Source organism: Penicillium daleae (assembly GCF_028827525.1).
Source record: "Penicillium daleae strain IBT 16125 chromosome Unknown utg000008l_segment0_segment0, whole genome shotgun sequence".
NCBI classification, from domain to species: domain Eukaryota; kingdom Fungi; phylum Ascomycota; class Eurotiomycetes; order Eurotiales; family Aspergillaceae; genus Penicillium; species Penicillium daleae.
In genome coordinates, this window is record NW_026623156.1 from 1,079,824 (window position 1) to 1,096,743 (window position 16,920).

Consider the following 16,920-nt stretch of genomic DNA (forward strand, 5'->3'; position numbering starts at 1 on the left):
TTCTATATTTCTCTCTTAATCCCTTCTCGTCTCTTTTTCGTTCTCCTGTTTCCTGAGCAATGCAGCGCGCCCTGTCCACCCGGACTTCGGTCCTCTCGGCCGCTTCCAAGCGTGCCCCTTTCGCCCGCTCTCCCCTGAACCTCCAGCAGCAGCGTTTTGCCCACAAGGTGCGTACTACAGTGCCATTGCAGTTGCCCTTCGGATGGACTCCCCGATGACTCTCGGCTGCGAATTCCGTCGATTCCGAAGCTCTCCGTGTTTAACCCTGGCTGACCGCAAAGTAGGAGCTCAAGTTCGGTGTTGAAGCTCGTGCCAGCATCCTCAAGGGTGTTGACACTCTCGCCAAGGCTGTTACTTCTACTCTCGGCCCCAAGGGTCGCAATGTCCTCATCGAGTCTCCCTACGGTTCCCCCAAGATCACCAAGGGTAAGTTGTCGTCTCTTCGGCGCAATCCCGAACCTGGCTCGGCCTTTCGCGGCGATTGAAGAACAAAACAATTGCTAACGTTGCATGTTTCAACACAACAGACGGTGTTACTGTCGCCAAGGCTATCACTCTGCAGGACAAGTTCGAGAACCTCGGTGCCCGCCTCCTCCAGGATGTTTCCTCCAAGACCAACGAGCTCGCTGGTGACGGTACCACCACTGCCACCGTTCTCGGCCGTGCCATCTTCTCCGAGACCGTGAAGAACGTTGCCGCTGGCTGCAACCCCATGGATCTCCGCCGCGGTATCCAGGCCGCCGTCGAAGCCGTCGTCGACTACCTCCAGGCTAACAAGCGTGACATCACCACCGGTGAGGAGATCGCTCAGGTCGCTACTATCTCCGCCAACGGCGACACCCACGTCGGCAAGCTCATCTCCAACGCCATGGAGCGCGTTGGTAAGGAGGGTGTCATCACCGTCAAGGAGGGTAAGACCTTGGAGGACGAGCTCGAGGTCACCGAGGGTATGCGCTTCGACCGTGGTTACACCTCCCCTACTTCATCACCGACCCCAAGTCCCAGAAGGTCGAGTTCGAGAAGCCCCTGATCCTGCTGTCCGAGAAGAAGATCTCCGCGGTCCAGGACATCATCCCCGCCCTGGAGGCCTCCACCACTCTCCGCCGCCCCCTGGTCATCATTGCCGAGGACATTGAGGGTGAGGCTCTCGCCGTCTGCATCCTGAACAAGCTCCGTGGCCAGCTCCAGGTCGCTGCCGTCAAGGCCCCCGGCTTCGGCGACAACCGCAAGAGCATCCTTGGTGACCTGGCTGTCCTCACCAACGGTACCGTCTTCACTGATGAGCTCGACATCAAGCTCGAGAAGCTCACCCCCGACATGCTCGGCTCCACCGGTTCCATCACCATCACCAAGGAGGACACCATCATCCTGAACGGCGAGGGCAGCAAGGACAACATCTCCCAGCGCTGCGAGCAGATCCGTGGTGTCATGAACGACCCCACCACCTCTGAATACGAGAAGGAGAAGCTCCAGGAGCGTCTGGCCAAGCTCTCGGGCGGTGTTGCCGTCATCAAGGTTGGCGGTGCCTCCGAGGTTGAGGTCGGCGAGAAGAAGGACCGTGTCGTCGATGCCCTGAACGCCACCCGCGCTGCCGTTGAGGAGGGTATCCTGCCCGGTGGTGGTACTGCCCTGCTCAAGGCCTCGGCCAACGGCCTGGATGGCGTCAAGCCCGCCAACTTTGACCAGCAGCTCGGTGTCAGCATCATCAAGAGCGCCATCACCCGCCCTGCTCGCACCATTGTCGAGAACGCCGGTCTGGAGGGCAGCGTCATCGTCGGCAAGTTGACCGATGAGTTCGCCAAGGACTTCAACCGCGGCTTCGACGCCTCCAAGGGCGAGTACACCGACATGATCGCCAGCGGTATCGTTGACCCCCTGAAGGTTGTCCGCACTGCTCTGCTTGACGCCAGCGGTGTTGCCTCCCTGCTGGGCACCACCGAGGTGGCCATTGTCGAGGCTGCCGAGGAGAAGGGCCCCGCTGCCCCCGGCGGCATGGGTGGTATGGGTGGTATGGGCGGTATGGGCGGCGGCATGTTCTAAACGCATCCTCCTTCCACCCCCGGTCCCTTGTTCCCCTCCGCCTTCTTTTTGTGTGAAATGATTACCCTCCCCCGCTGCATCCCTTTTGCATGGTCGCGCGGTGCTCTTGCGGCTCTGGATCTTTTGTAATGCCCCTTGGTGTTGTCTTTATTTACCCTTGTCTTACCACCGATCTCCTTTTTTTTTTTTTTTTTTTTTCCCTTTATACCTGTATTTCTCCGTTGTGCCTCCTACTCCTCCTCTCTCCACTCTTCCCCTGGGGCTCTCCAAAAAAAGATTCCGGCGCAAATCCTGTATCATATGTATCTCTCTCTCTCTCTCTCTCCATTTACACGTGGTTCTAATGCATTATTTGATGATGCTCGACACTGTTTGCCCTGTAAGATCTATAGACCGCACAGACCCAATCTTGGCTGGGATCAGCAAATACTAAATATGTCGTCGATGCCTAAGAGAACTGGAGTTGACCCCCAATTGGGGTACAGTATTCTGTAAACCGGAAGAATGCCGAGATCTAACATTGTGACTCTGTATGGGATTAAACCACGAAGCTATTGATATGAAGTACTGTACGTAAAAAGGAGAAGCAGGTTTTGGTGGCCAAGCAACGTTGAAATCGGGCGGTGGACCAACGATCGACCCGCCCGCGAGTGATCGGCACGTGGAATGCATAGAAACCCATAAAAACAGTAAACAGTTCACAGTTCACAGTTAACAGCTTCACGGGGGGCATCTTCAGCGGGCAGCTTAGGCAGTCGGCACTGCAAAGTACTGAAGGGTTCTCATTCCAGACCAGTCCCGATCTCCAGATCCACGGGCCACTGGAAGCCCGTCCAGCTGACTGGCATTTTGTGATGGGTCACCTGCCAGCCCCATTGGCTGTGGTCGTCGGCTAATCGACCGCGGTTTACGCTGACCCGCGGCCTGGGACGTGAGGGTCTAGACTGTCTCTCGAATACTTGCAATGCCAATTCTGCATTGTTATTCGAGGGCCATCTCTAGTGCCTCGATTGACCTCGCATCCTCGGCCACCTTGCCTTTTCTGCGGTCCCCAGAAACCCCAAACCCCCCCGGCTGTCAAGTCACCCCCAGACCTTTCTTGCCACACCCCCCCCCTCCGTTCCAAGTGTAGTGAAACTCACTGGCCACTTCTCCACGCCTGCTCTCTGATTTCCTTTTCTTGTCAATCTTGTCACTCGATCGTGGGGATCCTTTGCGGCACTGAGCCTGGGGGATGTATACACCACTGCGCTTATTCAATCTCCGTGCTGCTGCACCTGGTGAGCTGCCCTCCATTCTGAATAATGCCGCGTGCCTTGAATACGCTCAACCGGGCCCCAGCTGACACAATCCTACCTCCAGTGTGATACAAGGAACCTCAACTAGGCGCGAGGAAGACGACTTTAAAACACAGACCTAGTCCTACTATTCCCAGCCAGCCCCGCCCCAGTCAGTCAGCTCTCTGATTGTCCCCAAAATCCACAAATGGCTACGCTGGTGGATTCACCGCGACCCGCCCTGGTTAGCGATGCCGACCTCCTCCAGGCCCGCGCTGCGCTACAGCACCAGAACAGCCCCGACATCTCGGTCCCGCGGGATTTCATCTCCCTCATTGTCGAAGAACTGATCTACCGCCGCGAGTCCCACTCCGCGATCGCAGACGTCGAACATGAATGTTCCGCTCTTCGCAAGGAGCTCCGCAAACACACGCATATCAATGAAGCCTTCCAGAAGGAACTGCGCGAGATCGGTGAGATTATCACCCAAGTTGCCCATGGCGACTTGTCCCAGCGCGCACGGCTTCATCCGCTGGAGATGTCTCCGGACATTGCGACATTCAAGCAGACTATCAACACCATGATGGATCAATTGCAAATCTTCAGTCAGGAAGTGACCAAGGTCGCGCGCGAGGTGGGCACCGAGGGTGTTCTGGGTGGCCAAGCCAACATCGAGGGCATTCAGGGAATTTGGCAAGAACTGACGGTCAATGTGAACGCCATGGCCAACAACCTAACTACCCAAGTTCGTGATATTACAACCGTGACTACGGCAGTGGCCAAGGGCGATTTGACTCGAAAAGTGCAAGCAGATTGTAAAGGAGAAATCCTGTTGCTTAAGAACATTATCAACTCCATGGTGGATCAGCTCCGCGAGTTTGCGTTCGAGGTGAGCCGAGTCGCGCGTGAAGTCGGTTCAGATGGAACTCTCGGTGGCCAGGCTGTGGTCCATGGTGTTGAGGGTACCTGGAAGAATCTGACCGACAACGTGAATCGTATGGCGTCGAATCTCACCCAACAAGTCCGTGAGATCGCCAAGGTCACGACCGCGGTGGCGCGTGGTGATCTTACTATGAAGGTGACAGCCGACGTAAAGGGCGAGATCCTGGATCTAAAACTTACGATCAATGCAATGGTCGACCGACTCAACCAGTTCGCCTTCGAGGTGAGCCGTGTGGCTCGGGAAGTCGGCACGGACGGCACGCTGGGTGGACAAGCCCAGGTCGAGAACGTCGAGGGTCGTTGGCGCGACCTCACCGACAACGTGAACACAATGGCCCAGAACCTCACACAACAAGTGCGACAGATTTCAAACGTGACACAGGCCATCGCTCGAGGCGATCTGAGCACGAAGATTGAGGTCCACGCTCAGGGTGAAATCTTGACTCTGAAAGAAACAATTAACCGCATGGTGGATGGTCTCAGCCAATTTGCCCGAGAGGTCAAGATCGTGGCGAGGGATGTGGGTGTGAGAGGCAAACTTGGTGGACAGGCGAAGCTGGACGGGTCGTACGGTATTTGGCGGTCGATTAGTGAAGACGTCAATATCATGGCCGACAATCTTACCTCGCAGGTGCGAGCCTTTGGCGAGATCACGGAGGCTGCGATGAGTGGTGACTTTACGAAGCTGATCACCGTGTCGGCATCGGGCGAGATGGATGATCTCAAGCAGAAGATCAACAAGATGATTTGGAGTCTGCGCGATAGCATTCAGCGTAACACGGCAGCTCGTGAAGCTGCAGAGCTGGCGAACCGCAGCAAGTCGGAATTCCTTGCAAATATGAGGTATTTGAAACATCCTACAGCTTGTAACCTTGGGAGGGAATCAGCTAACATGGACAAACTCTTCAGTCACGAAATTCGAACTCCGATGAATGGAATTATTGGGCTTTCGAGTCTAGCACTAGATACAGACGAGCTTGCTGCCCCCGTTCGGGAGACGCTCAACATGGTGCATAACCTTGCCATCAGCCTTTTGACGATCATCGACGACATCCTCGACATCTCCAAGATCGAGGCTAATCACATGATGATCGAGAAGATGCCCTTCAGCCTGGGATCTACGGTATTTGGCGTCTTGAAAGCACTGGCAGTGGAGACGAACGAGAAGGCGTTGACATTGTCCTACACTGTTGATGGCAATGTGCCAGATTTCCTGATAGGCGACGCATATCGCTTGCGCCAGGTGATGCTCAATCTGGTCGGCAACGCCATCAAGTTTACCGATCACGGTGAAATCCGGGTCACCATCAGACGTGCTGAGAACAGCGACTGCCAAGAGGATGAGACGATGTTTGAGTTCTCGGTCACCGATCCTGGCATCGGTATTGAGGCGAGCAAGCTTGGTCTGATCTTCGACAAGTTCCAGCAAGCAGACGGATCGATGACTCGGCGTTTCGGTGGCACAGGTCTCGGACTGGCCATTTCTAAGCGGCTTGTCTCTCTCATGGGCGGTGATATCTGGGTTACATCACGTGTGGGCGAGGGAAGCAAGTTCTCTTTTACCTCTCGAGCCAAGCTGGCAGAGCCTCCAGCTGGTTTCTCGGAGCAGCTGGCACCATACCGGGGCCGCCGAGTTTTACTTGTCGGTAATGGAGACTCGGAAGGCTGTTCCGTGTCCACAATGCTCCGAGACTTTGGTCTCGAGCCCGTAGTCGTTCGTGACAGCGACCTCGTTCCTGACCAGGTACGAAAGGATCTGTGTGGCTCGTTCGACGCTATGCTGGCCCCGAGTCTAGAGACAGCGGCCAAGCTACGTGCCGACCCGAACCTTTCTCTCAACCCTCTGGTTATCGTGGCACCTGTCGTGGCTCTCCTCCTCAAGTCCGCCGGTGAACTCGGCGTATCATCCTACATCACAATACCCTGTCGACCCATCGACTTCTGGAGTGGTATCCTCCCAGCCCTCGGCAACCGCAGGAACCGCATATCCGAAGGGATCACCCGGTCTCTTGCAATTTTGCTAGCGGAAGATAACGACGTGAACCAAAAGGTCGCCGTACGTATCCTTCAAAAATGCAACCACAACGTCACCGTCGTCGAGAACGGCTTGCAAGCCGTCAAAGAGGCGCAGCAACACCGTTACGACGTGATTCTGATGGACGTGTCCATGCCGGTCATGGGCGGTTTCGAAGCAACGGTCAAGATCAGACAACACGAGAAATTGAACAGTCTGCCGCGCACGCCTATCGTGGCACTCACTGCGCATGCCATGCTCGGTGATCGAGATAAATGCATCCAAGCGGGCATGGACGAGTATCTCTCCAAACCGCTGAACTCGAACATGATGATGCAGACTATTCTGAAGTGCGCGTCCATGAACCTGGTCTCTGCTGTGGAGAGTTGAGATTGTGTCCGGGCTTTATGGTACAATTCGACAGCGGCTTTTGATGCTGCCACTCCGGAGAACTGATAGTGGGTGGTCTATCCTACACCACCAAGTAGCTCTATCCCGACATCTACCTCTTGGATGAATTGCAAACGCATCGGACATTCCAAACGACGATCCATTCCATCAATCCGTGGAATGATTGCTGCTGATAGTGGTCTGTCTTTTCTTTGCGCAATGCACGTTTTATCTTTACCTGGGACCGAGGCTTGAGACCACGAAGTAATGAACATGCTAGTCATTAAGGTGGTCCCAGTGCGGAATCATACCAACCTTTCAATGTTCACGTCGTCTTTCCCGGTAAATTCTCTACAGAATTACCCCACATGCATGTACTTACTTATTCGCACTGGCGCAGAGGCGTTTAGAATTTGAACTCTGTTCGTAGGATCTGGGTCTTTGTCCTCCGACTAGGAGAAGTACTATCTATTTCCCGCGAGCCAAGAAGTTATAGGACCGCATTGGTTTCATACACGGTATCAATACGAGCGAATGAATCATTTCCTTTAAACCATATACATCATATCAAATGGGAGTTAATAGACACTCGTATTCCGGCGGAAATGTGGGGTTAATGACGATAATGGGCGGGCTGAACACGAAAAGGCTATCCAGAGAAACCACAGAAAGCTGTTGCTGCCTAGCTAATCCACTCGACAAACAATATAAAGAACCAACCGGAGCATCGAAGGAAATCTGCAAAATCCACTGCCCGGTTCTTGCAACATGGACCATTCAAACTCGGCCTCCATTTTCCCGCTCGACGGCGGTTGTGCCTGCGGGCATGTGCGGTATCGCCTCAAGGCACGCCCAATCGTCGTCCACTGCTGCCATTGCACTTCCTGTCAACGTGAAACCGGGACTGCATTCGCCATCAATGCCGTTATCGAGTCCAGTCTTGTCACCCGTCTCCCATCAGCACCACCGTCTGTCCCTGCATCCAGCACTCAAGCCGTAAAGTCCGCCGGTCCGCCTTTGTCCAGCCAGCTCGAGGGTTCCGTGGAACTGGAGACTATCAACACACCGTCGGAATCGGGAAGAGGCCAACGTATTGTCAGATGTCCGGCTTGTCGAGTCGCTGTGTGGTCGCACTATTGGGCTGCGGGTTCTCGAGCTCGCTTTATTCGAGTTGGAACGCTGGATGAAGCGTGGAAAGTCCGGCCTGATGTGCACATATACACGCAGAGCAGGAGGGGCTTTTTTAGATTGGACGAGTCGATTCCGGCGTTCGATGCTTTTTATCCTAATATGGGGGAGATATGGAGTCAGGAGAGTTTGGATCGATGGGAGGAACTTATGAAGATCGATGAGATGGAATGATACTCTGTGAATCTCTGGTGGATTGTGATTATATTTATTTGTCTAATCTAACAAATCCCCAGCGCAAATCTCTCTCAGTACACACCCTGACTCCTTGTCAGCGGCGACTTGGAAGTGAACTTCCACGTCCTCACGGGAAAGGGTCCTCTGGTTCCCACAGGGCATCCTCTTCCCACGGGGCATCTTCCAACTTTAATTAAGCTTAAATCACACATTGAGCCCGCCCTCACTAACCCGTCGCACTTTCTCCGCCAAGGCCTCTCCCCATCCATTCGCCTTCGACATCGACTTTACTCGCTTTCTTTTCCTCCTCTCGAGCTCTTCCAGCGGACTCCTTTCCACTTGCCGACGTTGCCAAAAGTCCTCCTCGAATTGTGTACGATTATGGCTGTACCCAAGATACTGGTCGAACCGCTTGCGCATCGCCGAGTCTTCAGCTGGAACCACGGAAGGGATCTTACTTCTGAAGGAATCCCAGTGCAGAAACATTTTTATGGGGGTAGTGACGAACTCTCTCAACAGACCACGCCCGATCTTGTGTGATTCTGTGACTGTTTGGCGGAGGCTCCCGCTGAATGCCATTAGCAGGGCGATGCCAATGATTGCGAAGGAAGCCGGTGCTAAACATGGAGTCGTTAGCAGTGGAACCATATAAATGGGAGGAGATCGGGTCTTGTGGTAGCATACCTCCAATCTCAAACATCTGGGCCAAAGAGAGATTTTCGGGCGTTCCACTCCATTCACGGGCATTGATGCCAAAAAGGGACGTGAAGAAGGACAATGGGAGGAAGCTGAATTTATGAGTTTGACATGTGGTTGAATGGTAAGTTCAGGGAGCTCCTTACATGACTGTGAAGATGGTGAAAACCATCAGCGACCGAGACTGATTCTGCGTCTCCTCAGCCTGCCACCTCGCCATCTTCGCCTCGTCAACATTTGCCTGCTTCTGCTTCAGGTCAAGCAGAGTCTCGACCGCTTTCTGTGCAAGGTGACTGTTCTCCTTCATCTCGCCAATCTGTGTCCGATACTCGTCGATTCGCATCTGCGCCGCATCGAGGAAGACAATACCACAACCACTTGGATCGAAGTACTTCATCATGCTCTTGATGACAGTGTCTTGCTGATCGAGTAATTTCAGAATCGTTGAGAGCTCATCTTCGATATCGCGTAGCTCGAGAAGCACGGAGAGGTCGTCACGGTTGCGACGAGCTGTTTGCCGATCTCTCGCGTCAAGCTCTGCAGCGGTCATATTTTTTCCTTCTGTGGTGCGATCGAAGTCTGCTGGACGACTGAAGAATCCTCGATTGCGGAAGCGTTTGAAGGATTTGGTTACAGATTCGGTCTATGTAAATCTTGATTAGGACTCTTGCAGCAAGTCCGATGTTGTGGCACGAGGAGTAAGACGTACCAGGATACTGATCGACTCTTCGAAGATTCTTAGAACCTGCAAGTCGCGATGGAGAGTCCTGTCCAGAAGGACAGTTGTAGCGTGTAACATGATCAGAGCTGCCAAGTCACCAGCGGTTTCAAACCGACGCGCCAGATCTCCATTCAACTCATTATAAATACTGCTGTGCAAATTGGTTTGTTCCAACAGCTTTCCCTCGGAGGTGGTCGCTTCTTGATTAGGGAAAAACGTGACAATAGTCTTTCGGTCGACGATCCAAAGCCAGAGCTGGTCGACCATCAGTACATTACCATCCATAAACTCGGTAGGCTCGGTGCCTTCTGGATCATCGTTGGTCGCTTCCAGGTACTCTCGGAGTTGATCATCGATTCGGGCTGGCTTGCGAGTGCGCTTCCAGAGCATTTGATCGTCATCGCGAGCTACCGTCGAGCGTAGATTGGGGTACCCAAATTGGTCGAGAGTGCGCCGGAAGTGGATAGGAGGCTCACAGCCCATATATTGCCATATGAGTTGCGCCTCGAGGCTTGATCTGTCGATGCGAGATGGCACGGGTCTCGATCGCCCTTGGTGAAGTCGGTCTTCGATGACCTTGCGGCGTTGTATCAGGTTTCGGTATGTGTCCCAATGAAGCTGGTAAATGTTAGTCATAGTAGAAGAGAATGAGGTGTCGTTCTTACATATGGTGTCTGCAGTATATCTAGTCAGTTCTTATGATTCATTGAAGATGGGAGGTAATGTACTTACATATAGAGCCAACTGAGGATCTTCTGCATCCCCTTCCTTGGCCCCGTGGGATACGTCCATCTGCCTGGAGTGAATGCATTTTGGCCGGACAAACCGGGCATGTGGTTCCTTATGTCGTGCTCGATTGAGGTTCAGGTACCAGTTTTCATCATTGATAAATTTTCGTACACTAAGTTTCCCAACATGTCAGTACAAGGATTGTGCCTTCAGGTCCATAATATGACATACAATGTCGGTTCCTGGCGATCCTGGCATGCTCGCCGAATGACCTGTGACACCCATCCAGTATGTGTGTAGGGAACATGTATCCATACTAGCTTCTCGGTGCCCGGATCAGGTCTGTCAAAACGCGGTAGTGAGCGAGGTATATCCGCCCCTTCGGCATTCTGGTTGATACGATCTCGCGTCGATGCAGGGATTGTCAAGAAATCGGCCTGTCGCGAGGGGGATGCCGAGCTTCTACAATTTCTAGTCAGTGGATTCGTCGACGTATCCAATTGGGGAGAGGTCCATACGAGTTAGGCCGAGAGCTACTCGCGTGGGAACTGTCATCCGATATATTTCGTTTGTGGGATCTGACGTGGCCTATTCCTAATGCATGTGCGATGGTTTCCTTCGCTCGTCGTTCCAAGGGAGGTGGAGGGCTTTCACTTGAGGGTCTGTCAAAGTATCCATCTGTGGCGGCCTTGGTGATGTGGATGGTTGGAGAATGGAGTGTTGGGTCTATGTGGGTTTGATAGCTTTGGCCGTGTTTTAACGTCGGCCTCGAGGGTCGGTCGTCGCTCTCGCGCACAGCTTCATGGTTGTTATGGACGTCGTGATCGTTATGGTCATTATTGTCATCATCAGTAAGATCACCATCAATAGAATCTTCATGTTCATGGTCTTCAGGCCCCTGGACTACCTTGGGGGATGGAAAGCGGCTACCGTAACTACTCAACGAGGAATCATCCAGTGTCCCAGGCTGAATCCGCTCCAAACGCTCCCGCAGACAAGCTGATGGCCCATGAGCCAAGTATTTCTCCAATGAGACCTGCGTGGACCACAACTTCAGTGGGGTCTCATCGCTCACACCTAGGGCTGTGTCTTCGAAGAACCCATTGACTTGGACCATAACCCTCTGCTCCACCTGTAGCGGATGATCCATGCGCTTGGAAAGCTCAACAGCCACATTCACAGAGTCATTGAGTTCAATCAAAAATGCTTCTAGAGCTGGTTCCTGTCCCTCAAAACACGATGTCCCAGCATGATCCGTACCCATGGGAATCTCGTTCTCGTGCTCGATACTGAGTAACCCAGATCGAATAGAAGTGATCGGCGCATGGAACTCTATGATAGTGTTTGACTCTAAATCTTGCACATGCAGGGTCGAGTCAAGCGTCTCCAGGAACGACCAGACCTTCATGTCAGCAGAGAGTGCCTTGAACTGATTAGAAAGATGCCACAGTCTGTCCTGTCGAGGGCGGAACTGTTCTCGCAACGCGAGTGGAATTTCATACTCCAGATACAGCAGCCGCCGAATACTTCGTTGATACTCTTCTGCCGAGAGATACGTCGATCCCTGATGAGGAGTCGCGAAGAACGCGATACCATGGCAACTCGTCAGGATCGCCTGGTTCGGCTCGGCCCGTGATGCCAGAGCGAGGCATGCCTTGGCTACTAACCCGCCTGTGCTGTGGCATAGGAAGAATATTGGCCGCCGACTGCTGTCATGTTTGCGCTGCTCGAGCAGGCGGTTCAACAGCCGTTGGCCGAGGATATCGATCTTGTCACGCTCGCGCAGCTGGCCATGGCTGTATAGCAGCACCCGAGCGCGTGGCATACGTTTTAGCAGATCCGTCCCTAGCCATGGTGATTTCGACCCCTGAGCTGTCCAGGATTTCTGGTGATGGGCCCCGATGGGCGGGATCGCAACAATACTATGGTCGGAAGAATGTCAGTCTGTCAGTTCGTATTGGGGAGAAAAAGGGCGCACAGACTCTACGTTCGTCTGCTCCGCAAGCTGGATACACTCGAACCATGCCGAGCGAGTCGGCCCTACTGTAGATGGAGGCATCGTGGGCTCGAGATGCTTGAATGGGGTGCATTCAAGAGGGTCCCTTGCAGGAAGAACATGGGATGACCTGGACAGACGCCATCTTGAAATAGATCATGAGGAGGGGGCGATTTCAGCCTCAAGGCGCGATCATCTGCTCGCGCCCTGGCGTGGGCGTGCAGCCCGCTTGGTCCCAACTCGGCAGTGCGCCGATCGCGTGAGTCAAAGCACATCACCCGGGTTGGCTGCTTAGACGCATCGGAGTTTAAAAACATAGGGAGAAATCGGAGGAGAGTCATGATGTAGTTATTAACAATATCATAGTTGGGTAGCGGGGATTATTCGCGAAACTTGGTATGTACAACAAATAAGGGTGCTTTTGAATCACAATAACCACTCCAAACATGCCCGGAGAAATGAACCAAGACAAGACCGGACAAGAAACTAATGCAACACTTTCTCTATGGCTTAGCTGATGCGGTATGGTCAAAAACATGGACGCCGGAAAGGATAAAGTGTACAACGGAGAGGAGGGAGAGGCGATCGAGGGACCGATCGCATGCAAAATAAAAATACATCAATGAGGAGAGGAGACAGAGAGGGAGATAGAGAAAGGCAAGAGGACGAGGTGTAGAGAAGAAGGGAAGGTTAGGAGCTTTCTGAATGTCGGCGCTCATTCACCTCTCGAGCCATGCGCTTGCCGAGCTCATAGGTTGAGATCATAATGGCGCAGGCTGGGGCAACCTTCAGACAGCGTGCTGCCCAACCCTTGAATAGGCCGGCCATGCCTTCTTCCCGGAGGATATGCATGAGGAATTTGGGAAGGGACAGCCGCTCTGGAGCAGTAGCCTTGGGAGGGAGAGATGGACGTTGGCCACCACTCGATGGAACATCGTCGCCCATGTGTCGGAAGACTTGCTGCCTCGTCTTGCCCACATCGAAAGGTGTGGTGACCAACGCTGCCACCGATCCCGAGGTAGCACCGGCGATAAAGCTCTCAAAGAAGGCCGTTGTCGTGGAGAGTGACTCAACCTCTGAGCTGGAGCGATGCGGCGCATGCTGTCTCGTATTCTCCAGCGACTGTTTCACCTTCTCATAACCCCACCAGTATAGACCGGAGAAGGGCACATCGCGCCACATAGTGAGCGACAGTCCTCGCCATAGGGAAGTATAGCCGCTTGCATGGGTCATTTGATAGAGGCCTTCCAAAGTGGCTTTAAAATGACCCGCACCGTGCCCAGGGGTGGCCTGGAGTCTCGTCCGGAACATCTCCACTGGACTCGTGGCTGATGCGGCCGCTGTGCGAGCTATTGCGCCGGCCACGAAGGGGGCATATACATCTGACACATTCTGCTTAATTGGACTGCGATCATCCGCTCGTAACCAGTCATATCCAGCGAAATAGATGATATTCGCTGGAATTCCCATCATCAAGGTCGGACTGAGTCCGCGCCACAGGGTCCAGAAGCCCTCATTCCGGGCGATCTTGCGGAGACCATCAAAAGTCGAAGTAAAGGTTCGTTGCTGAGTCTCTTCTACAGCGCAATCAATACCAAGGTGTGCTGGACTCCTCACCACACCTCCTTGCGGCCCAAACATGCAAACTTGCGCATTATCTCCTACCCAGAACACTTCACGGCAACATGATGTAATTCCGAGGTTCGGCGGTAGGTTCTTCAACGTCTGAGTGGTATGTGTAGTATATGGCGCGACCGTAGATGTTTGTGATTGCGATTGCAGTCGTACGCGTACAACGTCCAAGGGAGTGACTAGGGAAGTTGTCGTCAGTATGGTAGTAGGTATGTGAGGACCTTGCTGCTGCCAGTTGACACTCACCGAGCAAGCCAGTCAGGATATTCCCAGCCGTCGCAGAGATCATTCGCTGTCCGAGTGAGATATCCTCCGTCGAAGGGGTGACGTTGGGGGTCGGGACTGCGCCCGTCGATGCTGTGGAGGTCATTGGCAAGGGTCCGTCAAACTTGGATGTCCATGGCGTTGAGTCAATGTCGGACTCAAAGACGTCCCCAGCAGCACTGGAGTGGCTTGAAGTCGCGGAGATATCCAGCCCGATCGACATTCGATCGGCAAGAACCGATCTATTGATGTGTGAAAGCGAGGCTGGTCTCGCGACTGCTGGGAAGAGTTTGGGAGAAGAACGATGCGTCACGAATGGAAGATTTTCGGGGTTTTGCGGGTGGCGGCGGGCGGAGATAAGCGTCCTTTCGGTCAACGCGCTTATTCTCTTCTACCGTTCCTCTTTGAAGCAACCAGATCTCATTCAACCCCGCTTGTCGATGGCGACCGCAGTGATCTCTGTATAGTTTCCTTGACTGGGTGTTTCTTGCTTTGTCTGGACCGGTGGAACCCCCTTTGGTCTTATCAGATTGATCAATCTCCGACACCGGACGTGTCGGGACCTTCCCCGCTATGGACGACAACGCCGAGCTCGAGTCCTTTCGCCGCCAGTGGCGTGAAGAGGTCGCTCGTCGATCCAAACCTACGGCCTCTGGACCTGTGCTTGATGGTGCCTTTCCATCCGCCGCTCCGATCACATCTCCGGCCCTGTTGACTGGGACTCGACCTCCGCCAACTCGCCATGCCGCTACAGACCGAAAGGATCTTGATGAAGAGGGACCTGCGCCGGCATCGTTCGACCCGGAGGAGCTGGCTCAGCAGGTCGGAGAGCTGAGTGTCACACAAGAGGATGATGAGGAAGAAGATGGGTTCACTCGTCGGGCACAGCAGGAGCCCAACTCGGCTCTCGAGCACTTTGAGCGGGCGGTCGAGAAGGAAGCTGCGGGCAACTTGGGCGATAGTCTTCAACACTATCGCAAGGCATATCGGGTGAGTTGGATCACAGTAGATAATTGAGAGCTCTAATCCGGGCTAACATGTTGGTAGTTGGATGCTGGTGTTGACAAGGCCTACCGCAACAAACACTTTGCCCACGTTTGGAAGATGCCCGCCCAGCCCGCGCCAGCTGAACCTGCAGCCGCCGTTCCTGTGGCTGCTCCAGCGTCTACAGAAGTCGAGTTCATCCCTACGCCAGAACTGATCCAGTCCTTTGCCCACCTTCCTATTCCCCAGGCAGACCCAATAATCGAAGGGACTGACCCGCCACCATGCCCGATCGCCAACGTTCCGTCAGAGGTTATCGTCGAGATTCTACGCCATGTTGCGTTGCGAGACCCGGCGACCTTTGGCCGGATGGCGCTGGTTTGCAAGCGGCTTGCATACCACTTTGCACATGAGCAGCACATTTGGAAGCGGATCTGTCAACGGCCAGAGTTCGGATTCCAAGGAATGCATTACTCCTTCGTCTGCGATACTCTCGGCCGTCCCGTTTACACGCTGGAGGATCAGCGGTACACTCCCTTCCCAGTCGGAGTACCGATCCCCAGTTCGCTGTCGTCTTGGAGTCAGGTGTTTCAGTCCTACCCACGCATTCGATTCACGGGCATCTACATCAGTACCGTTAATTATTCACGGCCCGGAGCCACATCTTCATTCCAGAATGTGTCTTGGAATAGCCCGATCCACATTGTGACCTACTACCGCTACCTGCGGTTCTATCCGGATGGATCCGTGGTATCGTTGTTGACCACGACCGAGCCTGTGGATGTGGTGCCCTATATCAGCAAGGAGAACATGAGGACTGCACGCGCGCCTTCCCATAGACAACATCATCGAAATGCTTCGGACCAGGGCCAAACGCTTTCGGGAGCAGCAGAGCCTGTCCCGCCAGTCGCCATGAATGCGCTGAAATATGGTCTCCGTGGACGCTGGCGTCTGGCTTCGCCTGCGGATGTTGCGGATAAAGCGGAGGAGCAGAAGACTCCTCCCATGGCAAATCAAAGCCCTGAATCCTTTGATCCGCGCGATGTGATCGTAGAGACTGAAGGCGTCGATCCGAAGTACGAGTATACAATGCACCTGTCCCTTCGGTCACCTTCGGTATCCAAGGCTCATCTGAACCCATCGCGGAACACCAAACTCGTGTGGCGTGGCTTCTGGAGTTATAACAACATCACCGATGACTGGGCTGAGTTTGGGCTTCGGAACGACCGGGCGTATGTGTTCCGACGGGTTCGTGGCTGGGGCCTGGAATGAGAAGATGATGACTTATGACCAATTTGACTATATCCTCTTAAAAATATCAGAACATAGAGATGTACATATCGGCGGCAAATACAAAACAGAGCTTGGGTTTTCAGTCCACATAAATATTTTCAAGTACACAAGGATGTAAGGAGCACTAGGGTGTTGATTTCATCATCCACGTGTTACTGTCAAGCGCCCATGCCGGCATCGAGCGTGATGTCAGCTTGACTAATGATAATTCCTTCTAGAAGCCCCCGGGCGTATACCCGGCCCCACGGGGTTTTTACAGACAGTACAGTCCCGAATGATTTGATGAGTACTTCGGGCCTACCTAGGCAATGGTGGGAAAGAGAGCCTTGCGCTGGGGGCACTCCCTTTGCTGGGAGGCCGCCATCTCATTTCGTAAGAGAATTAGTCGTACTCCCTAGATAAGATACTATCCACTTCCAGATAAGCGACCGGTGCACCTTTCATTAAGCTATCTTTTAAGTGGAAATAAAGTATGCTTAGTTAAAGGATAGCCGGCGTGGCGTATCTCTCGAGTAAACTACTTGACTGGCCGCCGCATCGCGCTTCTCAAGTTGATATTCTCTCCCCTCAACCCCAA

General features: G+C 53.6%; 6 protein-coding genes across 6 annotated transcripts; 4 read left to right on the forward strand and 2 right to left on the reverse strand.

Annotated features, from left to right (window-relative positions):
• Positions 1 to 59: 59 nt before the first annotated feature.
• On the forward strand, positions 60 to 2,040 carry hsp60 (chaperone ATPase HSP60; the record flags this gene model as incomplete). Its single annotated transcript, XM_056912410.1, is given in 4 exon segments — positions 60 to 167; positions 285 to 426; positions 528 to 911; positions 926 to 2,040. 4 exon segments carry the CDS (start codon positions 60 to 62, stop codon positions 2,038 to 2,040), a joined length of 1,749 nt encoding a protein of 582 aa, XP_056761259.1.
• Positions 2,041 to 3,525: 1,485 nt separating this feature from the next.
• On the forward strand, positions 3,526 to 6,663 carry N7458_009029 (Histidine protein kinase NIK1; the record flags this gene model as incomplete). Its single annotated transcript, XM_056912411.1, has 1 exon — positions 3,526 to 6,663. One exon carries the CDS (start codon positions 3,526 to 3,528, stop codon positions 6,661 to 6,663), a length of 3,138 nt encoding a protein of 1,045 aa, XP_056761260.1.
• Positions 6,664 to 7,431: 768 nt separating this feature from the next.
• Positions 7,432 to 8,025, forward strand: N7458_009030 (GFA family protein; the record flags this gene model as incomplete). The annotated part of the gene is made up of 1 exon (XM_056912412.1): positions 7,432 to 8,025. The coding sequence occupies one exon, from the start codon at positions 7,432 to 7,434 to the stop codon at positions 8,023 to 8,025; it is 594 nt and encodes a 197-aa protein (XP_056761261.1).
• Positions 8,026 to 8,232: 207 nt separating this feature from the next.
• N7458_009031 (uncharacterized protein) lies at positions 8,233 to 12,233 on the reverse strand (the record flags this gene model as incomplete). Its single annotated transcript, XM_056912413.1, has 9 exons — positions 8,233 to 8,645; positions 8,713 to 8,816; positions 8,871 to 9,367; positions 9,434 to 10,063; positions 10,111 to 10,119; positions 10,178 to 10,346; positions 10,406 to 10,636; positions 10,693 to 12,096; positions 12,157 to 12,233. The coding sequence occupies 9 exons, from the start codon at positions 12,231 to 12,233 to the stop codon at positions 8,233 to 8,235; spliced, it is 3,534 nt and encodes a 1,177-aa protein (XP_056761262.1).
• Positions 12,234 to 12,860: 627 nt separating this feature from the next.
• On the reverse strand, positions 12,861 to 14,289 carry N7458_009032 (putative mitochondrial carrier protein; the record flags this gene model as incomplete). The annotated part of the gene is made up of 2 exons (XM_056912414.1): positions 12,861 to 13,981; positions 14,049 to 14,289. 2 exons carry the CDS (start codon positions 14,287 to 14,289, stop codon positions 12,861 to 12,863), a joined length of 1,362 nt encoding a protein of 453 aa, XP_056761263.1.
• A 350-nt stretch (positions 14,290 to 14,639) lies between these two features.
• On the forward strand, positions 14,640 to 16,322 carry N7458_009033 (putative F-box protein (Pof7); the record flags this gene model as incomplete). Its single annotated transcript, XM_056912415.1, has 2 exons — positions 14,640 to 15,056; positions 15,114 to 16,322. The coding sequence occupies 2 exons, from the start codon at positions 14,640 to 14,642 to the stop codon at positions 16,320 to 16,322; spliced, it is 1,626 nt and encodes a 541-aa protein (XP_056761264.1).
• Between the last annotated feature and the right edge of the window lie 598 nt (positions 16,323 to 16,920).